The sequence below is a fragment of the Leptosomus discolor genome, unplaced genomic scaffold, assembly GCF_034619465.1.
Source record: "Leptosomus discolor isolate bLepDis1 unplaced genomic scaffold, bLepDis1.hap2 HAP2_SCAFFOLD_67, whole genome shotgun sequence".
NCBI lineage: Eukaryota > Metazoa > Chordata > Aves > Leptosomiformes > Leptosomidae > Leptosomus > Leptosomus discolor.
The window spans coordinates 168,497-196,135 of NW_028237828.1; the positions used below are offsets into that span (position 1 = coordinate 168,497).

General features: G+C 54.3%; 1 protein-coding gene and 1 pseudogene across 1 annotated transcript; one reads left to right on the forward strand and one right to left on the reverse strand.

Annotated features, from left to right (window-relative positions):
- Positions 1–6,778: 6,778 nt before the first annotated feature.
- Positions 6,779–7,381, forward strand: LOC147412701 (olfactory receptor 14J1-like). Its single transcript, XM_086481095.1, has one exon. The coding sequence runs from the start codon at positions 6,779–6,781 to the stop codon at positions 7,379–7,381; it is 603 nt and encodes a 200-aa protein (XP_086337221.1).
- A 10,953-nt stretch (positions 7,382–18,334) lies between these two features.
- On the reverse strand, positions 18,335–22,269 carry LOC147412702 (nucleoporin NUP42-like; annotated as a pseudogene).
- Positions 22,270–27,639: the final 5,370 nt, after the last annotated feature.

Consider the following 27,639-nt stretch of genomic DNA (forward strand, 5'->3'; position numbering starts at 1 on the left):
CAGACAAGCGGCCAGAAAACGAGAAATGGCTGGAACAAAGTAGCCGCACCAGCAGCAAAGGAAGGACCAAGCTGCTGCCCCAAAGGCCAGCTCAGCCCGACTGGCTTTCGCTGGGCTGCTTCTCGGGATACCAAGCCTTGGCCAGGGGAGGTCACAATAGCCAGGCGGGTACTGCATCACTGCCCCTTTGTGACACGGGGCCATGTCACAAGCCGCTGGGCTTCCCCAGGCGCCGCTGGCCAAGGGCTGTTCGTCTGCCAGCAGAGCTCCCATCTCTGCCCTGGGCCGCCCCAGCCGGGCAAATGGAAACCTGCCCAGGGCCGTGAGCACGCCTGTCCCCAGCTTCGGCCAGCACAGGCGGGTTGCTGAGGGTTTCTTTTCCACTCGTCCCAGATCCGGGGCTGTGTCTGTGAGCCTCATGTAGCAAAACCCCCGCTCTCTCACAGCGTCATTTCCAACGCCTTTCGTCTGCCCCCAAGATACAGCCACGGGCTGACGCCGAACAAGCGCTGCCCGAGAAACACCTTCAGCAACTGCACGGGGTTGAGCTTCGCTGGCTGCCAGGCCCCTGCCCAGCTGCGCTCTCGCCCAAACTCCTTCATGGGCAGCTCTTTGCCACCTTCCCATTTCTCCTGCCTCCAGGGATTGTTAGCTCTCTGTCAGCCACAGCTTGGCCAGATCCCTGCTTGTGGTGGCTGGAAGCAGTTTTGTTCCTGCCCGGCCTGGCCTGCATAGCTTTGGGCTGCCCAGATGAGGCAGCTGGTTGCTATTCCTGCCCCACTTGAACTGGCCAGTTTGGCCCCTGCCCCAAACTCAGGTCATCCAGTTTTCCCAGTGTCCACTCAGGGCAGTTGGTTTTCCTCCTGCTCAGCTCAGGGCAGTTCGTTCTGCCCCTGCTCCACCCGGGGAGACTTTCTTCTTTTTATCCCCCACTGGGGCATCCCGTTTGGCCACAGCCTTGCTTGGGTGCCTTTTGCTCATCATGTCCCCCTCGGTTCTTCCCCTCCCTTGCTTGGGGAGGCTCCTTTTGCCCCTTCTCCACACAGGCTGCCTGGATTTACTCCAGCCCTGCTCTGGGGGCTCTTTATGCCCCTGCCCAAATCGGGGTGGCTAACTTTGCTCCTGCCCCACTTGAGGCACTGAGTTTTCTCCCTGCTCCCTGCTCCCTGCTCCCTGCTCAGGGCATCTCATTTTGCCCCTGCTCCCGCCCTGCTTGGAGTGCCATTTTTTGCAAAGTTCCCTCCTGAATCGAAGAAAACTCAATAACAACCCAGTGTTGTCAAGCAGGGATTCTTTATTGCGGTGCCAGGCAGCACGAGGGATGGCTCCTTCCATCCGTGTGTGCGCAAGCGTTAGGACTCTTGCCTTATAGTTACAGCTTTTATACATATTTATTACATTTCTAAGGAAAGGTCGGGTTATTCTAAACATTTCCAGGAATTCGTTAACGTAAGTTCCTCCCATAGTCCCGCCTCAGTCCGCCCAAGTTACGCCCCCATCGGGGGTCCTTGGTGGTCGTTGGGGATGAAGGTCCGAGCCTTCCTCAGGGTTGAGCTTTTGAACTTGTCCTGTGGCACATGCCCTGTACCATCCCGGGTTTTTTCCAATTTGCAGAACCAGCTCATGCGAGCTGCCCTCCCTGTCTCTCCTGCTCAATCCTTTGTGTTTCTTGAGCCCCACAGTCTGATTGGAGGAATCCAGCCGGTGTCCTTCATTTGGCTAACTTGGCTTCCTTCTCTCTAAAGGCTGGTTAGTCAGTTGGCAATGGATACGTACATATGCATAATTCATTACAAAACGGAGAACAACCAGTGGTGGATGGGGATCAAGCCAGGGGTTACTTGAGCAAACTGCGCTCTTCCCAGGCCATGGGACTTGGAGGGGCTGCATCCACAGGTGCTGAGAGAGTGGTTTTTCCCCAGGAGGCACCAGTTCATTATAATTCCACTAAGAAAGGCACTCAGATCCTGTTTATTAGCACTAAGACTATAAGGAGAGAATCTTGCAGATAATCTTAGGTCCCTTTAACAGTGGCAACCCCAGGGAGTGTAGCATCGAGCGGGCCTTTGACCTTAACGCAGCCAAGCATGCAGACCCCATCCATGGAAGAATCTCCAGATTTGGTCACTCAAGCTAGTACAGGATTTTCTGACAAGGAAACAGCTCTATTCATGATCTTGAAACAAAATCCGGAGCTTCCAAACCCCCCTGCTTTCTCATGCTCCTCACCGAGGTGGGAGGCTTGGTGCGGCCAGGTGAGAGTTTCGAGATGAATGCTCAGTAACAACAGGGTGTCATGAAGCAGGCATTCTTTGTTGCAGCGTTGGGCAGCACCAGAGATCGCTCCACCACGAGTGCTGCACTGGAGCAGTCTCACAGAATAGCTTAAGGACAGTTTAACTCGTGCCTCTTCATTACAGTTCTCAGAACTAATTGTAACATTCAGGACTTTCCTGGAACTCATTACTGTGTGCTAATGATTTTGGAAGATGCGCAGTTAAGTTATGGTAGGGGTCTCTTCTCCCTCTGGTGGTCGTCTGTAGTCTTCCTCACGTTGTCCTTCCTTTAACCCCAATCACCACACACGCTCAGTTGTCCTTTGAATGTATTTTTGTGTCTCCTGGTCTGGAGCTTTACTTGGGTGTTTTTCAAAGTTCCTGTTATTTGCATATGGCGGTGTGTTTATATCTTCCAGACACCAAAGGCCACACAAACTGTTCTTCCCTGACACAAACACACAATCAATTTCCCTGTATCTTAACTGGTAAAAATATCATTCTCTGACAAACAATGTAAACTACAGACAGAGGGTGTAAGATCAAACGATCCTCGAAGACTAAGCTTCATAGCTGACAACAACCAGGCTTAACACCCATGTGGTGTGGGGGTGTGTGATGCCAGGTCCAGGTCAGCAGTAGGACCCCTCCCAGGCTCCATGGAGGGTGGGTGAGGAGACAACAAAGCGCTGGAGCTGTAAGGACCTTGTGTCCTCCAGCGGGTCTCAGTGGAAAAGACAGAAGCCAGAGCTGAGAGAGAAAGGGTCTCAGTTCTGTTGGGGTGTCAAAGCCCCTCAAGGCCCATGGCTATCCACACCACAGCTACACTGTCCCATGCCCGTGCCCGTTACCTTGCTTCCAACACCAAGCTGTGGTTTGCTGAGCATTCGCCAGTGCCTGTGAGCTCCCCACAACCCAGCCCATTTCTCCCAACACCTTGCTAATGCCCATTTTCACCCAAGGTTTCCGGTCCCCAGACAGGTGTGACTTCTCTATTGCGCGTCCTTCTCCTGCTGCCTGGAAATACAAACACAACCTATTTCACTTCAGCTTGACACCCTCAATATTTTGGGTCTTCTTCCTTTCTTCAGCGCACTCCCTGCTACACCTACACTCATCTCTCCTGCACTCCCCTGTGTCCAACAGACACAGAGGTGGGATCTGAGTGGACATGCTCCAGGGCACAGCCGTGGTTGCCCTGCTCACCCACTAGCCATTTTCGAAAGCCCCATTGAACATCTGTGTGCTGCCAGTAAGAAGGGAGTTCCTTCCACCTCCATGACCTCTCCAAGATGATGGAGAGTGGCTTCATGGTGACACCAGCCTGCTCTCTCAGCTCCCTTGGATGTCGCACCTCCTGTCCCTGGGAAAAGCTTGTGTTTGCTCAAGTGACCTCTGACTTCATCCCCATTTGCCACTGGTTCTTCTTCTCACCGGTCCTGTCTCAAGTCACAGAGGCCTGTGAGACCTTGCTGGGGAAGGCTGAGGCAAAGAGGATGGAGAATCTCAGCTCTAGCTGCACCTGCTCTCCCATTCAGCAGTGGCCACACATTGTGTTTGTTCCTTCTTGAATTGTCCCTGACATTTACAGCAGTAAACAGGCACCGTGGGGCCCTTGAATTGCCTTTCAAGCTCAGAGTGACTTTCAGTCTGGGCTGTCGCTGTGCCTGGAGGATGGTGTCCTGGAACAGCAGCTGTGCAGAGCTCTGCCACCGTGCCTCACCCGTTTAATCCCCCAGTGCCACAGCTCCTTCTCCAACAAGAAGAGCTCCAGCTTGTCCTGTCTGTGCCCCTGTCTGAGAGTATTGCTGTGCGTTTGGGCTGAAGCAACACAGCTGGGGAACCGGGCAGGCTCCCCCTTGCCATAAGGAAATCTTGCTTGCAAGACCCTGTGTTTGCTTCAGGGCAGAGACACGGCATGGACAAAAGTCAGCTGGATGTCTGCCTTGGTCTCTGACTGCCGTCAGAGGCTGAAATGGCTCTGCTCACTGAACTGAAGACATCCCCCTGCTGGGAGAAATTAGAGCCTTGCCTGTCATCTTCCTGGTGTGCTGCCTGATGGTAGGGGAAGGAAAGGTGATTCTCCTGCCCAGCTCTTTTCCCAATAGCAGAAATAGCACTCCCAGGATGAGAGAGAGAGAACATCAGTGGTTGCTTCAGGGTGTTTGACAGAAGGTTCCCCTGGAGGCCCAGGGACGCCTGGAGGGAGCCCAGAGGGGGCAGAGAAAGGGCTGCCTTGGGCTGCTCCCCTGCTGCTGAGCTGGGCTGGGCTCCTGGGATGGAGGGAGCTGCTGGCAAGCAGGCAGCGCTGCAGAGAGACAGCTCTGCCCAGGAGCAGGGCTGGGGGCACTGCCTGCAGGCAGGGAGGGGAGAGGAGCCAGGCAGAGAGAGGTTAAAGGCAGCATGGGGTGGGAGGATGGCTGAGAGCTCACTGGAGGAGAACTCTTCACAGCCTCTGACCCAGTAAGTCTCTGGCTGCAGGGCACTGAATCTGCAGTTGCCGGAGGGATCTCCAAAAGCTGGCGCAACCTACAGCCTATGGGATCTGTAAGTACAACTCTGCCAGTTTCTCCAGTGTAGAGCAGGACATCTTGTGAGAGCAGGCCTTCCCTGCTGCCCCGTCAGAGGGACAGGGCACAATGTGTCTCTCTGGGTGCGCGGTAATGCAGAGAGGCTTCCTGGAACAGTGTCCTAACGCTGGCATAGCCCACGTCTCATATGACCTGTGAGGAAGGCTCCCAAGGATCCTTCAGGGCTGAGAAGGATGTGCTCCAGAGCAGGGCACCCCTACCGCATCATCAAGGGGACAGGACATGATGGCTCCTTGTCCCAGGCATGGCTTCAGGGGTACAAAGCTGGGTGTGCAGCCAGGAGTGCCCAGGGCTCTTCCTCCAAGCAGGATCCCTGTGTTGCAGCGGGCTGTGTGCTGGGGGCAGGGACCCTGCTGCCTGCCACAGTCAGCACTCAGCCTGCCCGGGGACTTCCCCATGGCACTGTGGGGAGAAGCTGTGGATGGAAGGAGTGACCCTTGCAGGGCATGGCAGGGTCCTTCTGCCATCGGGAGGGTGCTGCGTGGGTCAGGTCTGGTCACAGCTCCAGATCACCCCTGGCAAATTTGCAGCGTGTCCATTTGCAGACGAGCATTGAGGAAGCATTCACCTGAAAGACAAAGAGTCTGTGCTTTCAGTGTTCTCCTCATGGCTGACTGGGTGGGTGGAGGAGATGGGAATTTCTTTCTCCCTTGGGGAGAAGACATGGAGAGCCCAGATCTCGTTGGCACGTGTCTGCGCTACTCCTTAGCCCTTGCCCGCACAGAGATGCTGCTGGGCAGTGTCCTGCTGCAGAAGGTGCCTGCAAGGCAGAGCTGAGAACACAGCAGGGTGCTCTGAGCACTGAAAGGGAGGACAAAGGAACAGCCCCCGGCAGGGGCAGCTCCAGGCAGCAGAGAGATGGGCAGGGAGGGAGAGGGAGCTGCTGCTTGAACGGTCTTGGGAGGGGGGATTCCAGTAACTCCCTGCCATCCCCTGCAGTGCAGGTGCCTTCCTGGAGCAACTCCGTGGTCTCCTCTGACACACAGTACAGTCCCCCACCCCTTAATATCACGGGGAAATAGCCCTGCATTATCCTCCAAGCAGCCCAACCACCAAAGAGGAGAAATGCTTGAGTGTCTGACCGGGTCTCCCCATCCTGACTCTCTCGGCAGCAGAACTTTGGCATGTTCTCCTCTTGCCTCTGTTGACCTTCTTCTTCCCCTTTTTCTCTCTGTGGTGGGGGGGGTGAGGATCCAGGTACAGCTCAGACACTGATGCTGCATGTCCTCTCCTGCAGGCGTAGCCATGGAGGAAAAGCACCAAATCCCCTAATATCTGGGACTCTGGGGACAGCAGTGTGTGGGGCTGGGAGTAAGCCGACCCTGCTTCAGGGTGCCCAACTGTAGGACTTTCCCTGGAGGATCCTGCTGGGATGCAGGCTGCCCTCCACAAGGGCACAGCTCTCCCATGGCATCTCTGTGTTTTCCAGGAGCCCCTTGGAGAAGACGTGCCAGTGCCAAGGCCATGAGAATCCTGCTGGAGGGCTGGTGTGGGCAGCTGCAATGAGCACTGTGTGTCCCTGGCTGGGAGAGCAGAGCTGAGACCCTCCTCAGGTACGAGGAGACTGGGTGAGGGGGTGGGAGAGGTGCACTCGTCCATCTGACTCCTCTGCTGTCAGCAGTGTCCAGTTTCTTCTCAGGGGAATGGCTGAGTGTGATCATCCTCCAAATCAAAGAGGTGCCAGCACAGGGCAGCTGAGAGCAGCAGTGACGGACAGACCGGCTGTCCCCACCCTGCACTAAGGGGAAGTCCCTTTGTCTCTTAGGACCCACAAGGTTTCACTTGGAGCACAGCAGAAGAGGATCTCTGCCTTCAGAACCCTCCTCAGCTGCGGTGGGCAAACTGGAATGTGCTGCTCAGCTCTTTCTGTTTTCCTTCTTGCTTGGAGCAGAGTATTGTCTCCTCACTGTCATGGCCTACGACCGCTACGTGGCCATCTGCAAACCTCTGCGCTACAGGACCCTCCTGGGCAGCAGAGCTTGTGTCCACATGGCAGCAGCTGCCTGGGGCAGTGGGTTTCTCACTGCTGTGCTGCACATGGCCAATACATTTTCACTGCCCCTCTGCCATGGCAATGCCCTGGACCAGTTCTTCTGTGAAATCCCCCAGATCCTCAAGCTCTCCTGCTCACACTCCTACCTCAGGGAGGTCGGGCTTCTCGTGGTCAGTGCTTGTTTAGCATTTGGGTGTTTTGTGTTCATTGTGGTGTCCTACGTGCAGATCTTCAGGGCCGTGCTGAGGATCCCCTCGGAGCAGGGACGTCACAAAGCCTTTTCCACCTGCCTCCCTCACCTGGCCGTGGTCTCCCTCTTTCTCAGCACGGCCTACCTGAAGCCCTCCTCCATCTCCTCCCCATCCCTGGATCTGTTGATTGCAGTGCTGTACTCGGTGGTGCCTCCAGCAGTGAACCCCCTCACCTACAGCGTGAGGAACAAGGAGCTCAAGGATGCAGTGTGGAAGCTGATGACTGGCTGCTATGCAGAAGCAAGAAACTGCCCATCTGCTTCTGCGTAGCAGTTGCCATGTACCTCAGCACAGGCCCAGCCTGCTGTTGGTGGCGGTGTTTTACTTGCCATTCCCTTTCTAATTTGCTGTCTGATTTCCTTTCCCAGCTGAGTGGCTGTCTAAACGCGGAGCTCTGCTCTCTGTGCGGTTAAACAAAATAAAGGACCCTACAAAGACTTTTTAATTTTTTTCTGATCTCCTTCCTCCAAGACCGTTTGAGCTGCAGAGAGAATTCCTCCATGCAGAGGTGGAGGGGAAGAGAGCTCCCACATGGCAGCACTGCGAGAGAGCTCTTGGTCTGCCAGAGCTCTTCTCTTTCCACTTCCACACTCTCCCTCTGAGTCCTTGTGTGCTGTAAGGCCCAATCGCTCTGGCAGCTCGGTCACAGTCCTGCTGCGTGGTGGTCCCGTGACCGCAGGCAGGGACAGGCAACGGGCATCTCTGCCATACAGCTGCCCTCTGTAAGAGCGGTTCCATCGTGAAAGGGGATCTCCTCAGGGCAGGGCCTGCAGGCTTGGCTCTTCCTCCAAAGGGGCTCTCAAGAACATGCCCAGGAAAGCATCCCACAGATGAAAACACCAGTGAAAAGCTGAAGAGTGTGAGTGTGCAGGGTGGGGGCAAACAGCAGTGTCCCCACACAGCCAGGCCTCCTGGGAGAGACCTGAAGGACTAGCAGAGCAGGGTCTGGTCTGTGCCTGGGCTCACTGGACACCCTGGGGAAGCTGCCTGCGCTGGTTTGGGCTGGGATAGAGTTAATTGTCCTCACCGTAGCTGGTAGGGGGCTGTGGTTTTGATTGATGCTGGAAAAAGTGTTGATGACCCAGGGATGTTTTAGTTATTGCCAGAGAGCGCTTGCACCGAGTCAAGACCTTTTCTGCTCCTCAGCCCACCCCGGCAGCGAGCAGGCTGGGGGTGCACAAGGAGTTGGGAGGAGACGCAGCCGGGACAGCTGACCCCAGCTGACCAAAGGGTTATTCTATACCGTTTGATGTCATGGTCAGCAATAAAACGCTGGGGGAAGGGGAAGGAAGGGGGGCCTTTTGGATGGATGGCGTTTGCCTGCCCACGTAACTGTTAGGTGTGTTGGAGCCCTGCTTTCCTGGGGATGGCTGAGCACCTGCCTGCTGATGGGAAGCAGGGCCTGAATTCCTTCTTTTGCATGGGTGCCTTTTGATTTACCTGTTAAACCATCTTCATCTCGACCCACGAGTTTGCTCACTTTGCCCTTCTGATTCTCTCCCACATGCCTCTGGGGGGGCAGCGAGTGAGTGAGCGGCGGTGTGGTGCTTAGCTGCCAGCCTGGGTTAAACCACGACACTTCCCCAGGGCGACCCTCATGGACTAGCGCCTCACAACCACCATTTCCAGCACTGCCTCTCACCACAGCTCGGGGGGGTCCTTTGTCCCTCCATGGAGGGACACTGAATGACCAGGTCAGACGTCGATGTTCGCATTGTACAGATGAGCTGTAAGAATGCGCATCGCGCCCACGAGGTGAGATGAACCTGAATGAGCACAAACACCATCAGCCCCTTCTGGGGGTGTCATGAAGGCCAGTGGGACAGACAGGGTCTCAAGGTCACTTCGCGTTGAAAGTAGCGTCCCCTGGGAAACCACCGGAATGCAGCACTGGGGTGGGCTTCCTTGAACCAATATCTCTGAGTCCATTTCTCTTGCTGTGGGGCATCTCGTGCGAGCGCAGAGCAACGTGACACACGCAGGGCTGAGATGCCTGCCAGCCTCTGGGAGAGGGAAGAGGAGGCCAGAGAGGCACTGCAACTCCTTCCCTGCACTGCCTGTGTGTGTAAGGACTCGTGTCTCTGAACACCCCTGTGGGCAAGATCAGTGCACGAGGCCAGCTCAGATGTGGAGATCTGGCAGAGCCCTGACATTTCTGTGTGTGACTCCAGGAACAAGCCCCACTGGCCCAGTGAGATTCATCTCAGCCGCCTCGGACAGGCTCATTGCAAGGGCTCCTGTTTGCTGGGTCACCCTTGCCTGTAGTTCTGGATGTGCCCTCAAAAGTGCCAGAGCAATCAGAGAGGTTCTGGGGTCCACGTAAAGGAGCCATCAAACCCATCTTCAGGAAGGGCAGGAAAGACATTTGGGAGAATTACAGGCTTCAGAATTACCTCCGTCCCTGGGAAGGCAATGGGACATGTCGTCCTGCAGCCATTCCCAGGTAGCTGAAGGACAGGAAAGGGATTGCTGAACCAAAATGCCAAGGGGAACAAAGGGCACGTTGTGTACCTGGAGTTTTGCAAGGCCTGTGACATGGTCTCCTGTCATGTCCTTACAGCCAGATTGGTGCTCTCTGGGCTGAAGAAGCGGACGTTGTCGTGGGTGGGATGTTGCCTGGATGACCAAGGCCAAGTGTTATGTGGTACAAAGTCCTCCGTGCAGCCAGTTACTAGCAGCGTCCCTCAAAGACCAGCGCTTGTGACAACATGCTCGAACAGCTTTACTGTCGCCCGGCATGATGGGACAGAGCACACTTTCAGCACCTTTGGGGAAGATGCAAAGCTGGGTGGAGGCTTGAGCAACCTCACCTAGTTCACCCTGCCTGGAGCACGAGAGTGAGACATGATGTTGTTCAGGGCTCTCTTCCAACCTCAGTTATTCTGTGATTCCATGAATCTTTCCCTCAGAGAGGTTTTTGAAGACAGAATAGGTAGGGGAAGAAGAAGAAAAGAAGAAAAAAAAAGTCAGAAGAGGAGCTGTAAAATTTGTCAACATAAATGCATCAGTTCCTGTGAAGAATGTTGCTCCACTCAAATTGTTAGTAGGAAATATATTTTGTACATTGTATAAAATAAGCACACTTTTGTCTGGCCATGTCCTGGCCATAAGGAGGGGGATGAATGGGTCTGGCATTATGAGGTCAGTTGCTTACAGGAGGTATGAGAGAGAACATGGAAAGACAGCGAAGCTTTACCTCCCTGAAGCTCAAAGCAGGGTGAGAGGTGGGAGGGATCTGAATGGTCAAAGAGTAAGAGGAGGAGGAGCCCTGGGGAACAGTGGAAAGTGCATATGTCCAGAGAGGCTTCTGAAGAGATGCCTGCAGACAAGGTTAGTTTAACCAGGACAGGCAGAAACAGGTGGAAGGTTGGGAGATTAAACAGAGAGCATGACAGGCAGAGTGTGGGCGAGGCACACACAGGGTAAGGTCAGTATTTCAGAGAGTATTTTCTCTCCAAGTTGGACAGATATGGGTTCGATGGGTGGACTGTTCAGCAGATAAGGACTTGGATGGATGGATGCATCCAGAGGGCAGTGGTCGATGGCTCAATGTCCAGATGGAAAAGGGTGACAAGTGGTGTCCCTCTGGGACCAGTGTTGTTTAATACCTTCATCAATGATATTGACAGTGGCATCGAGTGCACCCTCTGCAGGTCCACTGATGACACTGAGCTGGGTGGTGCAGTTGATATGCCGGAGGGACGGGAGGCCATCCAGAGGGACCTGGACAGGCTGGAGAGGTGGGCCCAGGTGAACCTCAGGAGGTTCAACAAGGCCAAGGGCAGGGTCCTGCACCCAGGCCAGGGCAACTGCTGGTACCAACACAGGCTGGGAGAAGACAGGCCAGAGAGCAGCCCTGTGGAACAGGACTTGGGGGTGCTGGTGGATGAGAAGCTGGACATGAGCCACCAGTGCGCAACTGCAGCCCAGAAGGCCAATCGCATCCTGGGCTGCACCAAAAGAAGTGCGGCAGCAAGTCGAGAGAGGGGATTCTGCCCCTCTGCTCTGCCCTGGTGAGACCTCACCTGCAGTGCTGTGTCCAGCTCAGGAGCCCCCAGCACAAGAAGGATGTGGACCTGTCGGAGCGTGTCCAGAGGAGGGCCACGAAAATGCTCAGGGGGCTGGAGCACCTGTCCTATGAGGACAGGCTGAGAGAGTTGGGGTTGTTCAGCCTGGAGAAGAGAAGGCTCCAGGAGGACCTTGTAGCGACCTTCCAATACCTGCCAGGGGCCTATAAGAAGGCAGGGGAAGAACAGTTCGCAAGGGTTTGCAGCGATAGGACAAGGGGTAATGGTTTTGAGCTACAAAAGGGTAGATTTAGGTTGGACATTAGGAAAAAGTTCTTTAATATGAGGGTAGTGGGTCACTGGCACAGGCTGCCCAGAGGGATACTGGAAGCCCCATCCCTGGAGACATTCAAGGTCAGGCCTGATGGAGCTCTGAGCAACCTGACCTAGTTATAGATGTCCCTGCTTATTGCAGAGGGGTTGGGCCAGGTGGCCTTTAGAGGTACCTTCCAACCCAATACTTTCTAGGATTCTTTGAGGTGGAGGCTCAGGGCGCTACAGTAGCAGCGTGCACCTGCTTGAAGGTGGTTTTAGAGCTGATGGAGCTTTTCTTGGTAGTGGGAAGGGAAGGAAACCTCCACAAAGTGCAGCTTGGAAGGTTCAGACTTGAGGTGAGAACAAAAGAAATGTCACTCAGAGGGTCGCCTTGCAGTGCAAGTGGTCCCCCAGAGGGAGTCTGGATCAGCCCTTGGCTTTGTGTTTCAAGGAATGGCCAGCGAGAGTAGAGAGACATGAGGGAAGGTGTAGAAATGGTGGGGTGAGAGCTAGGTGGGAAAGCAAGCAGGGTGTCAACAGCCTGAAGGGAAAGAGGTGCAGGCTTGGGGCAGGGTAGGACAGCTTGCAGTAGAGATGGCCAAGGGCTGTAGCAAGGCTGAAAGGTCCAAGAGGCCTGAGGTCTTGGTCCTCTTGGCTAGAGCAGTTGCCTCTGCCAGCGAGGCTGATGAGATGGAGGGTCTCAGGATGTGCCTTCCCAGGGCCTGAGGGTCAAGGCTCGGCCTTTCTGCTTCCTAAAGCAAAGCAAAGGGTTTTCTCAGCATTCCAGCCACCTGCACAGGGCCTTGGCCTGCCTGCAAGCATGGCCTCCAGTGATCTGCTCTAACGACGCCCTGGGAAGGCTTTGTCAGTAAGGGCCCTCAGGGGGGCCAGTCAGGGCTTCAAGGTACTTCTGGGGTTTGCTTCTGACTTTGGCTTCTGGAGAGCTTTCTTCAGGCTTCTCTCAGTACCTGAGGGTCATGTAATGAGCCCCAAATGCCCGAATGAGCCGTTTATTTGTGTCATTTCCTTCAAGTCTTCAAGACTTGCACAGCTGATTGGAGCTTTTTCATAGCGTAGTTCAGGAGGAAGATTTCAAAGTGCTTCTAAGAACTTTATTTTTTATTTTCAGGGTTACACCTTCTGCCTTTTCTTTCAGAGAAGGGGTTAGAGCAGCCTTCTCTAAGTGCTAATGATCCCGAGGGTCTCCTCAGGAGGTCTGGACTGGTCAGAAAAGCAGTTTTTTGAGGTCTGACACTGTGTGGACAACCTTGCTCCTCATCTCCCCAACCCCACCATTTCCCTCACTGTCCCCCGGAACCTGCATCACTTTTTGTGACATCAGCCTTCTCCACTGCAGTGCTTTGCTTGCACACACGGCTTTTGCTTCCCCTCTTCAGCTGTCTTTGTCTTGACCCACAAGTTTTGCTGCTTTTGTCACTTCTGATTCTCTCCCCCATTGCTCTGGGGGTGTGTGGGGGGAGTAAGCAATTGATTCTGGGTGTTTAGCTGTTGGCCAGGGCCAAACCACAACTAGTTCCTACCACAGTGACCTTTCTGGGCTCTCCTCTGACCCACACGCAGGCTCTCACCTACACTCTTGCCTGTCCGACAGAAGAGCTCAGATATCTGAGCTGCCCTGACATCAAACAGGAGATCTGCATCATTCCCGTTGGTCTCTCCTAAAGACCCTGCATCTCCACCCACCCCAAGAGCCGTGGGAGCTGTCCTTTCCCACCCCAGCCCTTCTTCCACTCCTGTCACAGCTCTGTGGTGGCACATGGGGCTCCTGCTCTCTATGCCCCGGGCTGTGGGGCCCATTTGGGCTGCAGCACCTCAGACGTGGCACCAGGGCCAAGGGCGGGCTTGTCACCTAGAAACCTGGTGGCAAGAGATGGGACGCCGTGTGTGGGAAGGCTTTGCTTGCCAGCAGAGGCACGCTGGAGGGGATGGCAGGTGGCAACGTGCTGATGGCTGAGGTTCCCACCACGAGAGCAAGAGCTGCAGTGCCCGAGGGCAGAGAGAAAGAGACCTGGGCTGTGCAGCCCTGGCAGGAGAGGGGTTGGCTGTGCCAGGGGACTCTGCAGCATGGTGGGACCTGTGCCAGAGGTGGAGCCCATCTCCAAGAAGGACCGTGATGCTGCTGGAATGTCCCTGGGGGAGGACAGCCTGTGATCCAGCCGCACAGCGGACATCCTGCTGGAGGCTTGTCAGCTCCAGAGCAGCTCTGCAGAGAAGGCCCTTGGGGTTCCGGAGGACCAGCTGAGCCTGAGTCAACATGGCACCCGCGTGGCCAAGGCCAACAGCTCCTGGGCTGCATGAGGAAAGGACATGCTGGCAGGTGGAGGGAGGTGACCCTTCCCCTCGACTCGGCGCTGGTGAGGCCACACCTGCAGTGCTGTGTCCAGTGCTGGGCTGCCCAGGGCAGGGAAGCTGTTGACCTACTAAAGGAAGCCCAGTAAAGGCCACAAAGGTGGTGTAAGGGACTTTCCATACCTTCCATAGGAGGGAATGCTGAGAGAGGTGGGACTGTTCAGTCTGGAGAAGGAAGCTCGGAGGGATTCTGTTACTGTGAATGAATACCTGATGGGGGGGCATGAAGACTGAGGAGCCAAACTCTTCTTGGTAGTTCCCAGCAACAAGACAGGGGGTGATGGACAGGTAAACACTTTTTGACTGTGAGGATGGTCAACCCCTGGAACAGGGTGCCCCAGTGAGGTGGTGGAGTCTCCATCCACCCACCTAGACACGGTCCTCAGCAACCTGCTCCAGCTGAGCCTGCCTCACCTGAGGGTTGGACTACATGATTTGAGTGTCTTTAGACGACCATTAAAGGTCCCTTCCAACCCAAACTGTTCACGATTCTATGATTCTAAAAGCTCACTTTGGTGAGGAGTGGGCCATCAATTAGAGTCCTCTTGGGTGACGTTCCTGGGCATCTGAAAGAGAAAAATGTGTCCAAACACAGGCAGCATGGACTTAGCAAGGATACATGCTAGGAATTCCCTATCTAGCCCCATTTTGAGGATTCTGGCTGCAGTTTTGAGGGCCCAAATCCTCATTTTGAGCCTCCAAAGACCCATTGTTAGGATGCAAAGCCTCGGGTACCAAAGTACCGTTTGAGGGACCAAAACTGAATCTCGGGTTTGAAACCCTCATTTTCATTTCCAAAGCCCTGTTTTAGGGTCCAAAGCCCTATTTTTAGGGCCCAGACCCTCCTTCAGAGAGTCCAATGCCCTCTTTTACAGCTCTAGGCCTGCACTGGAGTGCCCAAAGCCCTGTGTTTGGGATCAAAGCTTCATTTCTAGGGGCCATAGAGGAACCAAGAGGTTCCCTTCCTGTGCAAGGTCCAAAGAGCCATATGTAGCACCTAACCCATCCTTTTTATTGCCCTAAGCCTCATTTTGAGGGCCAGAATTCTCATGTTTCTGGTCCAAACCTGTCTTTTATTACCCACTGCTTTACTTTCAGCGCCCACAGTTTCATTTGCAGGGTTTTAAACCCTCAGATTTAGGGCAGAAAGCCTCTTCTCAGGGTCCAGAGCTACATTTACAGTAACCAAAGCTTGAGTTTTCCTTTCCAAAGTCTTAGTTTTGGATTCCAAAGCCTCATTTTAGGCTCCAAAGCCTCACTTTTATGGACCAAAGGCTCCATTTCAGTTTGCAAAGTCACACATAATTTTCAAGCTTCGTTTTCAAGCCCCAAAGCATCAATTTTAGGATCCAGGCAGGAATTTCTAGGGCCGAAGCCACATCTTGAGTGTCCAAATCCTAATTTGGAGAGTCCAAAGCCCTCTTTTAGGCCTCAAAGCCTTAGTTTGTGATCCCAGTTTTAGGGTCCATAGCTCAGATTCCGGGCGTGAAGGCTTCATTTTCATGCTCCAGACCTTCCTTTCAAGGGGCAAACTCCCCACTTAGGGCTCAAAGCCTCAGTTTCTCCAGGTCCAAGTTCTCATTTTAAGCACCCAAAGACCCATTTTTAGCCTGGAAAGCCCCATTTGTAGGGCCCAAATCCTCATTTTTAAGGTCCAAGCCTCTCTTTTCACACCCGTGGCCTATTTTTAGGACCCACAGTTCCACTTTTAGGCTCCAAATCCTCACGAGTAGGCTCTAAACATTATATGCAAGTTCCCAGGTTTACACTTTTAAAGGTTCAGAGACTCATTTTAGGGGCCCTAAGCATCATATTGAAGCCCCAAAGTCTCATTTGGAAGTGCCAAATCCTCGTTTCTACAGCCCAAACCTCTGAGGTGCTGTCCATAGCCTCATTCCTACTTGCCAAACTATTCGTTTTGGCTTCTAAATGCTCAGTTCAGGCTCCAAAACCTCATTTTGCAGATCCAGGCAGGCATTTTGAGAGTCCAAGCCAAATCGTGAAGTTCCAAACCCTGATTTGGTGGGTCCAAAGCCCTCCTTTAGGGCTCAAAGTCTCACTTTGAGGTCCCAAAACCTTACTTTCAGGCTGCAAACCCTCCTTTTAGTGTAGAAACTCCCCCCCTTGGGGCTCAAAGCCTCATTTTCTTTATGTCCAAAGCCTCATTTTCAGCACCTGAACCCATTTCTAGGCTGGAAAGCCCCATTTCTAGGGCCCAAATCCTCACGTTTAGGCTCCAAGCCTGGCTTTTAGCACCCACAGCCTTTTTATAGGACCCACAGTGCCAGTTTTAGGCTCCAATCCATCACGGTTAGGCTTGACAGCCTCATTTACAAGTTCCACGTTTTACACTTTTAAAGGTTCTGAGACCGATTTTATGGGCTGTGAGCATCATTTTGGCCCCCCCTCCGGCTCCAGTTTCAAGCCCTCTTCACCAGCTTAGCAAGCCTATGCCCAAAGACCCTCTTCCCTTTCTTTGACAGATGGAGCCCCTCAGCCCCCAACAGACCAGGTTTCTCTGAGTGAGCGCCATGGTCTAAGCAGCCAAACCCCTGGCTGTGGCACCGCTCCCAACAGCAGTTGCTGACCTGCTAGATTCGACTGGCCCTTTCAAAGCCCTTTCCTTTGACCAGGAGAGCTGATGAGAAAACCACCTGCACGCCAGAGTCCTTTACCATCGCTCCCAGGGCTCTGAAATCCTTCGTGATACTCTGCAGATGGCTCCTGGCTGTATCCCTGGTGCCCACATGAAGCAGCAGCAGTGGGTAAGAGCCAGGGGGCTGTCCGAGGCTTGGCAGCCTCTTGGTGACATCCCTGGTACGAGTCCCCAGAAGCTTGAAAGCTTGAAGCTTCAAAGCCTGAGCCCCTTTGAACAGGCCAGAACAGAATCAAGAGGGAGTTGAGGCAGTTCTGGCATTCATCTGACGAACCACAAGCACGGTTTTCATTTGGTTCTCATTAAATACTACCTTTTTACAAAGTGAGCTTAACAACTTCTGTAAAGATGGGGGATGTCTGCAGCTACAGGGGCATAAAGGATTTGGGCACGTTCCTGTCTCAAGGTCGGACTGACTGGCATGAACAGCCCAGAGCTCCGTGAGCCCTGACAGATGTGCACGTCTTCACTGGTACAAGTCATAGCACGGCTCGGGAGACCCCCGGGGAAACACACCCGTCCTGAGAACGACATTGAGCTCTGGGCCAACAGAGCCGCAGTTTGTTGGCGAGTTACAGGAAGCTGCGCTGGGTCGTCATCAACAGCAGCAAACCCCAGACACCACATTTCATCTACAAAACAGCCACCAGAAAAATACACCGGAGCAGCCCAGCGCTCTGACATCGCAGACACAAGTTCCTGGTGTCTCCAGAGCACTGAGCACACGGCCGAGGAACCTGGGTTTCCAGGAGGCCGGCAGAGCGCCTCCCCTGCGCCTGCCAGCCTCAACGGTCCGTGTGTTCGCGCTGGTTGAGCGAGCCAGGGTGCCGTGGGCCTTTGGGAGGAAGCCAGCTCTAGGCTGAAGGAGGACTCTGGGCTCCACAGCACAAACTGAAATGTCACCTTCAAGTGTCACACAATCAATTTCTCTATGGACAGCCTGCAGTCAACTGTTGCTGCTTTGGTTTGGTAATTTTAAACCCGTAATGGGAGGGCCTGGTCAAGAGCAAATGTTCTCTTCACCTGACTCTAGTACCTCCTCTAGAAGATTTCTGACCCCTGCTTTCCAGCGTTTGGGCAAAATCTACACCTCCCTCAATACCACTAACTCAGAACAGGTACTGCTAATGTATGCGCCCATCAAGCTGGGAGAAGCAGACAACAAAACGCCACCAATTCACACCACTGCAGTAAGCAGTTTTGCAATTGCTGGCAAAGTTTTATCCGAGTATCAGAAGAGCAAACCACAAGCTCCCTGTTCATGAAGAATGCTCTCAAGGCTGTCCTCCCCCAGCTGTAGGACATGAACTGGTGCATTACGCCCTCCAACAGATCAACGAACAAAAGCTGAATCGCATCAGCTGGGAGAGGTAACCAGCTCCCAGGCGACACAAGCATTAGCTGGGTACAGACCACACAGGAGCCCTCCACCCCCCCCCAACGGTCCAGGGCTGCACGTCCCTTTCAAGTAGGAGCCAAAAGACAAGGAGGTCCCACAACAAGCAGTCGTGCACCGCAACCGCGTCCGTCTGGCTTTGCACTCGCAGCAGGCTGTCAACACCTCACCCAAGCACTCTTACTTTCGACAAAGCCTTTTTAACACAGGTTTTGCCCAGAATCTCACAGTACAGAAGATAAAAGGGAACTTTACATTTTATCTTCATTAACTAATTTCTGGGATGTAAAAGATCCATTCCAAACTAACAAAGAAATGACAAAATACGACGTTCAAAGTTTATTAATGCAGAAGACTTAGAGATGAAACAAAATTCCACTCAAACGGGAAAATTTAGTACTCGACCACAACCACCACAAACTTGTGTAGTTGAGCTACCAAAGGAGTTACAGTAACATGTTATTTCAAGCAAACTTAAGTCATGAAACATTTAAAAGTTCTACTTAACTTGGTGGATTAAGAGGAATCTTCCCCAAGGTAAACTTTTTGGCTTTGAATTGTTCCACCTCTTCAGCTGTTAATTTGCTCACTGGCGTACATAAATTTTCTGATGTGCTGTTACTTGTGACCGCAGAAGATGTTGATGTCACGTGATGTCCAGAGGCGCTGGCAGTCTGTCCAAAACCAGCGCTGCTTGAATGGGAGGGAGAAGCTGTACCTGCTGCATTCGAATCTCCAAAGGCTGGAAATGGAGCGGTGCCTGAACGGTCCACAGCCAAACTGCCAAACCCTGAAAAACCAGTGGGGTTGGAATTCCTGGTGGTTCCAGAAGTTTGAAATGAGAAGGAGGCTGCAGATGGAGTTGCCAAGCTGCCAAAACCAGCAGAAGGGGGTACACTAGGAGAGGACATCAGTCCAAACACGGGAGGATTAGAATCAGCAGAGGAGCTCCCCAGAGCAGGACCGACACGACTGGAACATGTTTGAAAGGAGCAATCGCTGGCACTAGTACTGCTGCTCTTCACAGGAAAGCCTGCAACTATAACATTTGTAAGAAATCTTAGAATGTGCACCCCTGTGATGCTAAACCACTGCTGTATTTCAATAATGCAGAAGAAGAAAAACTCAAGAAAATGTTTCACTGTTGGTTCTTCATGCAGGAACTTACCTGACAACCCAAAGCCTGATGTTTGCTGTCCTCCAAATCCAAAGACAGGCAATGGTCGAGTGGTCGTCTTCTTCAATTCAGGTGGCTGAACAAAATACCAAAAGCATAAAGGAAAATTAGATTCCAAAACAGGGAAATGTCTTTCGATAAATACTTGAAGCAAAAATACAGCGGCCCAGTGCAAGGGAACACAACTCAGACCGAGTTAGACACCGATCGCTTTCATCACGACCCCGTGCTCTGGCAGCTACAAACAAAACGCTGTAAAGCCACACGCTGTTCCCTGTAAAACACTCCACAAACACAGATCTATCACAAGGTACAGGTTTTGGTCTGTCAGGCACTGGCCTGAACGCCTCTTCCAGCTCTCGTTCTCCTCTCTCCCCTGTTTCAGTCAGGGTTTCAGGACCCTCTCCCTGTCACTGCTGTGACTGGGTCTGTTCCCTCACCCTGGCACACCCAGCCTGCTGTGCTAAAGCTCCAGTGGCACTCCTGCACCTTCCGCACGGAACCCACCAAGGGCTGGGATCATCGCACTAAAACTTGAACGCGCCTCACGCGGACTCCGCTCCAACCAGCTGCCTCTGTCTCCCTGACTGGCTTGAACTCCAGCATTCCCTTCCGACACATCTAGATTCACCAGTGTTTGTCACCTTCCCAGAACAGCTACGTAGCCAAAGAGCTTCTCTCCCCCCTCTCTACCCATTTCTCCTTCTGGCACCACCAAAATGCTCCATTGATCCTAAGATGGCCTGGAGGACACTGCTGGTCTCATCTGCTGCTGACACCTTGGAAGAGTCAACATCAGCACGTGGAAGAAAAGGTGGGGTGGACATTCGCCTCTCCCTAGACGGGCACTCGACCGGATCCCAGCCTCAAGCTGCGGTGACCTGCCCGTGGCTGGCAACGACAGCATTCCAAACCTGGGACCCAGCGGCTGCCTCGCTGACATGGAACCGTCCTGACCCGCTGCTCTCCTGAGTCACCTACAGGGTTTTACAACACCCGCCTGCAAGTCACTGAGTTCAGGACTCCACAGAAAGGTGGAGTTAAGACCCCCAACGGTGTTCACAGACTTTCACTGTTGCCGGCCTCAGGCAGTGCCAGAACATTCCGTCCCGTTTCTGTTGCCTATGAAAACCACAGAGAGGCAGAGCCGGGGCAGTTTGCAAACTGCCAGCGTTACTCTCTTCTGCAATTGCTCCTGACACCCTTTCTGCTCTCTCTGACGGGCCCTGCGGCATGCCAGGGTCACGGTCAAGGTCTTCGTGCCGCCAGTCAGCCCAACGCTTTCACGCCAGATGTTTTTCCAGGCTGCAGTGCCAGAACAGAACACATCCCAGCTGAGATTTTCAGAGCAGTTCACAGAGCTGGCGTCAAATTGCCAACGAATCCAGGAACCGCATGTTTCCACGTCTCAGCTACTGAGGGGCAAACACGGATGCCCTAAAAGAATCACATCTGGCTGGCTGTAAAACAGAGCATCCTGCGATCTTCAAAGCAACACCGATCACCTACTGATGTGAAGTCAGCAGAAGTGCAGTTAAATACGCTGGTGACAGCCGACGCTTCTGAGGAACGTTTGCAAGATCTCTGCATTAAAAACGAGGTGGCACGTTACAGTTCTCATGTCTTAGAGATCTTTGCAGCAGAAATTAAGGTCGGCATTTGCAGCACAGTTTGGTGGGATGTGCCTAAAGAAATGTGAACCTAAGAAAAAAAATTACATCAGGAACAGAAACATTTTACCTTTCATTAGCACTTACCAAAGCTGCTTTTGTCGATGCCTGTGAAGCTTTCAGCTGGCACAGACGATTTTTCCATTGTTCCGCTAACTGTTGGACAGAAAATATCTAAAAAGGGGGAAAAGAAAAGCCTGGGTTTATTATTGGCGAAGACTTAAAAAAAAAAAGTAAAATAGTGATCTGACAACTAAAGTGAAAGATTTCTACAGTTAGAAAAGAAACTTTATTAGGCCAAGACGACAGGAGCTGAAATGTTTGTTATTAACACAGAATTCCTTTCCACTGCCCTTAAATAACTTTTTTATTTCCTGGGCCTTTCTGAATCTAAGTTCTATCACTGTCTGAATCAGGTGCTTAGGAAAAAAAAAAAAAACACAACACAACCACCACCCACCAAATATGTCAGTTTTAAGGGTAAGAGAACAAACTCTCCAGCCCTGGTTTTATTTCTGGCTTGTCCACTTATGTGCTCATTAAGCTGAAGTCCTAAGATCTGCCTTGGCTTCTCTCACATTTTCAGGAAAAAATGCCCCCTGTCACACTACTATAATTCAGAGCCCTTTAACAGTATCATCCTACAACATTCAGCTTTGCAGAAATTAACTTCCTTCAATCAAATCAGCCTCTTTAATGTGATCCAACAGATTACTGCAGGGAACATACACAGCAATAACTAGTGCCTGTGTCCGTCCCATAACTGTGATTAAAGTATTCAACAAGGAACTGGCAAGTCATTAAATCATTTACTTCTCAGGAATATAATATATACGCAATACAAAAATATTATATATATATCTCTATAATATAAAAACGTATGTCTTGCTGCTTCTCTAGAAATGTATACACTCCTTTAGCAGTATCTGCTATTTTCAGCATTAATTCCCCGCAACAAAGGTACGTGAAAGCCCAAGGTCAAATAAACTTCCCCAGAGTTCTACCTAAAGCGCTCCATCTCCAGCTAGAGCAACCCAACAGACGAAGAGCGTACAAAGGATGAGGCTTTGGAGACAGGATTCAAGTAACTTCTACAAACAACGCACAAGAGCGGGGCCAAGGCCAAGCCGAGGCGTGTCTCGGTTTAGGAAGCCCACACGTTGAACGGAGACTCGCTCAAGGGCTCTTGCCACCCGTTTCGGAAGCCCACATCGGACAGGTTTAGCCCCTGTTCTCAGGCAGAAAGAGCAAGTGACGGCCGAGCACACAGACTGGCAGCTACTTTTGCAGTCTATTTGGTGCACAGGAACTTAAAAATATCTTGGCGTTCAGATCATCTCCTAGAGTTTGGTCATTAAACGTACGGTACAGAGTTGCCACCTGAAGAACAGACACAAGTCCCGTCTTGAAAGGTGTTCCCAGAACAAGCCAGCATTTTTTAAATACTTACACAGCTTTGAATGTTGAAATTTGCTCTGCAGTTGTAACACTCCAGGTGCAGCTCTTCTGGAGACAAGTCGGAAAACCCTGCGAGGAGAGGAATCATCAACAACCTCCAAGAAAACATAGTCCTACTCCCAAGTGCCCTGTATAGTCATGAAGAAACGGGCCTCGGTACCTCACCGGTAAGTCAGTAACAGCTGGAGACACAACAAGGATTCGGGAGAGAACTTCAAAGACGGGAATGTCCCAAAGGACTTTGCCACAACCCAATATTCCTTTCTGTGGCACCACAAGGCAAATCATCCCCTTGCAAATGGCTCCACAGAGGTACAGCAGCGTGGGCGAGCGCAAGAAACATCCTAAACAGCTTACTGTAAACTCCCAGACCTATGGTGTTTATTAACCAATAATCTGTTGGTGGTTAGAAACAAGGACAGTGTGTTCTTGTCCAAGACGTCTGCTAAACAGGATTTATGATGGTACCCGTTGTGTGTCATCTTTGAATCGTGACCAAAGCACGTACGAGGCAAGAGCCTGCAAGCCAAGGACATGTTCCTTGACCAAACATGGTCCATTCGAGGACTGGTCGAGACCTCCGACTCACGGACCACCTACCCAAATTATACCCCCTACTCACCAGGGAACAATGGAAGACTGCGACAGAGGCTGCACTCCCATTTGCATCAGAAGCGAGAAGGGAGGAACCAATCATCGAGAGGATGATAATGAATATGCATGGTATAGACTGAATCTGTATGAATTTAATGTATAAATATTTGCTGACTGCAACGTGCAGGCGGACATCTTGGGGAAGGATCCCACGGCCCCGGTGCGCGTCGTTCCTAAAGGACGTCTCTGCTTCTCTGACCGCGCGTGGAGGTGGTTTCGTCACCCCTGCAGACCTGCAGCGCCGCTGCGCGGGGTCGCTCCTCCCCAGGGGCAGGACCCTCCGCTGGCCCCCGTTAAGCCCCGCTGGCAAACGAAGCCAAAAGCAGCGAAGCCCCCGGAGGTGTTTCCCCCCGTTCTCTTTCTTGAGGCCCATTGTGCAGCGCCCCCAGCGCCAGAGCAGCCGCCGCCGCCGGCAGCCCCAGGCCAGCGCCACGGCAGCGGGGCCGCTCGGCCGCGCAGCTCCCGCCGGCAGCGGCCGCCGCGGAGCCCCGGGCGCGGCCCGGCCCGGCCCCGCCGCTCGGCCGCCGCCTCCAGACCCCGCCCGCCGGGCCAGAGGCCGCCCGGGCAGCCGGGGCGGGTCCTGCGCCGCCGCCCCCCGCCCTCCCCCCGCGCTCGCCGGTACCTCGGGGGTGCGGCGCAGAGGGGCCGCCGCGGGGCCGCTCCTTCCCGCAGCTCTCGCCGAAGCGGCCGCGGCCCCGCGAGAACAACTCGCCGGAGTGACGGAACCGATGGCGGCGCCGGCCCCCCCCCCCCCTCCCCCCAACGTCCGCGCCGCGGGACGGGGCTGCGGCAGCGGAGGGGCGGGGGAGCGGGAGGCGGCGGCAGTTGGTGCCCAGCGCCGCCCCCCCCAACGCCTCCATCGCCCTCAGCACCGCCCTCAGCGCCACCACCACCCCACCGCCCTCAGCGCCGCCGTCCCCCTCACCGCCACCAGGAGCGCCCCCGCCGCCAGCCGCGGCGCCGCCAGCGCCGCCCCGGGGCAGCCGCCGGCCCAACGGACCCAACGGCCGCCCGGCTGCGGGCAGGACGTTCCCGCGGCCGGTGGGGCAGGGCCCGGCTCCCCGCGTCCCGGGAGGCAGCGGAGCGGGTCCGGCGGCGGTGGCGGTGGCGGTGGGGCGGGAAGGAGGAGTGCCGCCCCGCGGAGCGCGGCCGGGCCGGGCCGGGAACGCGGCGAGGCGAGAGTCGAAGTAACCGATGGCCGGGAGCGCCGGGACGTGAGCGGCGTCGCCGGGCACCAAGGCGGAGCCGTCGGGAAAGCGCGGCCGGGCTGAGGGGGAGGGCGCGGCGCTGCCCCGGGACAGCCCGGAGAAGGTGGCCCTTCCCTCCCCTCCTCCTGCAGACGAGGTTTTCGGCATCTCCAGAAGAACCAGCAGCTCCTTAGCCCGGGTGGCCAGGCCTCCCGTTTCCTTCCGGAGAGGGCCCGCGTTATCCCTCGTCTTCCTTCTGGCGCTGACGGACCTGCAGCAGCTTTTCTTCTTGCCCGCGGTGTCCCTGGCCAGGTGCAATTCCCTCAGGGCCTTGGCTTCCCTGGCCTGACCCCCGGCTGCTCGCACAATCTCGATGTATTCCTCCCAGGCTACCTGTCCTTGCTTCCACCCTCCGCGGATTTCCTTTTTTTCTTTGACTCGATGCTTTTTAAAGATGGAAAGAGTCGGTTCAGGCACCCTGAGCATCATTTTGGAGCCCAAAGTCTCATTCGGAAGCTCCAAAGCCTCATTTCTGCAGCCCAAACCTCACAGATGGTGTCCACAGCCTCGTTCTTACTTTCCAAACTCTTAGTTTTGGCTTCCAAAGCCTCATTTCATGCTCCAAAGCCTCGTTTTGAGGCTCCAGGCAGGCATTTGGAGGGTCCAAGGCACATTGTGATTGTCCAAACCCTCAGCTGGAGGGTCCAAAGCCCTGTTTTGGGTATCAAAGCCTTAGTCTGAGGTCTCAAAGGCTTATTTTTAGGGTCCAAAGCTTGGGTTCTAGGGCTCCCAAAGCCTCATTTTTATGCTCCAGACCCTCCTTTTAGGGCACAAACTCCTCTTAGGGCTCAAAGCCTCATTTTCGGCATGTCCAATGCCTCAATTTCAGCACCCAAAGACCCGTTTTTAGGCATGAAAGCCCCATTTGCAGGGCCCAAATCCTCACTTTGAGGGCCCAAGCCTGGCTTTTAGTACATGTTGGCTTGTTTTAGGACCCACCGTTCCAGTCTGAGGCTCCAAACTCTCAGTGTTGGGCTCCAAAGCTTCATTGACAAGGTCCAAGGTTACACTTTTAAAGTTTCAGGGACTAACTTGAAGGGCCCTGAGTGTCATTTGGAAGCCCCAAAATGTCATTTGGAAGCCCCAAACTGTCATTTGGAAGCTCCAAGGATTCATTTCCAGAATCCAAAGCTTGCCTGATGGTGAACACAGCCTCGTTTTTACTTGCTGAAGTCTTGGTTTTTTGCTTCCGAAGCCTCATTTCAGGCTCCAAAGCCTCATTTTGAGGGTCCAAAGGGTCAGTTTTTCTTTGCAAAGCCTCACTTTCAGCATCCAAAGGCTTGTTTTTAGGGTCCGTAGCTCAGATTCTAGGGGTGAAAGCCGAGCTCCAGCTTGAGGCTCTGGCCCCACTGATGGGCTCAGCCGTGGCAAATGGCCTCCCCTCCCAGAGCTGCCCTGTGCCCCCTCCCGGGCCAGAGGGCCCTGACTAGGCCCAGGCCGTTGCAGTCATTCCCAATTCAACATGGAACAGGAGAGTGGCCACAAACCCAACCCCAGCAGCTTCCCCAGCCCTGCTCGGCCTAGGCTCAGCCTCGCTCCTCCCTTCCTGGCTCCTCGGCCTCCTCTGCCCCCCGAGCAGCTCAGGGGGACGCGGAATGAGGTTGTGGCCTCCCCGATGGGCCTGTGCCAGCACAGAGCTCCCCAAATCCCGAGACATCAACCTCCCGCACTGGGCGTTTGCACCAAGCGCCGCAAAACCTGCACAGAAGAAAACTCCCTGCAAATCACACGTGGAAGGTCAGCGCGTGCTTTTAATGACGGCTTTGGCTTTTCTGCTTGTTCTCTTCCTTCTCCTTGCTGGGTGGTGGTGGCCCTTGTTCTTCACAAACCGGCTGCGGGGATCATAGCCCCGCTGCGGGGATCTGCTCTGGACCCTCTGCCTCAGCAGGGTTTGCTCCTGAAAGGCGCCAGGTGCAGGAGCCAACTAGGAGGTACAGCACCATGAGGTCCCCAGAGCTGCATCATCCCTGGGAGCGCGGTCATGTGTGTTAGGACCAGCTCTCCTCCGCTGCCTGGTTGAGTGATTGTAGTCTGTTGTGTCCACGAACCGGCTGTGGAGATTGTAGCCCTGCCGGAGGGTTTGCTCCTGAGCGGCACTGGGTCCAGGAGCCCACTGGCAGCAGCAGCACTTGCAAGTCCATCGAGCTGCACCGCAACTGGGACTGTGGTCACGACTTGGAGCACCACTTCTCTGCTGCCCAGCTGAGTGGTCATGGTCTGTGGTGCCCGTGAACCAGCTGAGGAGATTGTAGCCCCACCACAGCGATCTGTTCTGCTCGCTCTGCCTTGTCAGGGTTTGCTCCAGAGAGGTGCTGGATGTGGGCGTCAGGGAGCAGCAGCTGGAGGTCCCCAGAGCTGCGCTATCCCTGAGAGCATGGTCACGAGTTGGAGGCCCAGCTCTCCTCCGCCACCTGGTTGAGTGGTCATAGACCGTTGTGTCCACAAACCGGCTGCGGAGATTGTAGCCCTGCCGCGGGGATCTGCTCCACTCCCTCTGCCTCGGCAGGGTTTGCTCCCGAGTGGCACTGGGTGCAGGAGCCAAGTGGGAGAAGCAGCTGGAGGTCCCTGGAGGTGCGCCATCCTTGGAAGTGCGGTGATGAGAGTTAGGACCAGCTCTCCTCCGCCGCCCGGTTGAGTGGTTGTAGTCCGTCGTGTCCACGAACCGGCTGCGGAGATTGTAGCCCTGCCGTGGGGTTTGCTCCCAAGCGGCACCGGGTGCAGGAGCCACCTGGGAGATGGAGGTCCCTGGAGGTGCGCCACCACTGGGAGCACGGTCACGAGTTGGAGGACCAGCTTTCCTCCATGCTGCATGGTCAGAGCCCGTGGTGTCCACGAACCAGCTGCGGAGATCAACGCCCCACTGCAGGGATCTGCTCCGGACCCTCTCCCTGGCCCCGTTCCTCCGGCAGCGGGATGAAGGGCTGAATCCTGGTCCCGCAGAACCCCCCTGCTCACTGCCAGCCGCCTGCCGACTGAGGAAGGAACGGACGCGTGATGGTGCTGGTGAGGAAGGCTGCCTTGGTTCAGTTTTCAGGTCAGGGCGCCTGGAGAGAAAAAGAGTGATCTCTGGTTAGGGCTGTTCTCGCAGCCTCCTCTGAGCTTCAGTCATTTTCTTGGGGCAGTTTCTATGACAGAGAGAAGATGTAACCAGGACCACAGATGGGAAACGTGACCGGCGTCTTCCCACCAGGTCTCCCCTGCTAGGGCAAGGCCTCATCTTCATACCCCTTATGGCCTCCATTTCATAGGCTCGTGAAATCACAGAGTGGTTTAGGCTGGAGGGACCTTGAAGATCGCCTAGTCCAACCCCCTGCCATGGGCAGGGACACCTCCCACCAGACCAGGTTGCTCCCAGCCCCATCCAACCTGGCCTTCAACACTGCCAGGGAGGGGCAGCCCCAGCTTCTCTGGGCAGACTGTGCCAGCGCCTCACCACCCTCACAGTGAAGAACTTCGTCCTAAGATCTGATCTAATTTACCCTCTTCCGGTTGAAAATCCTTACCTCTTGTCCTATCACTGCGCTCCCCCATGATGAGTCCCTCCCCCTCTCTCCTGCTGGCCCCCTTTACATGCTCTT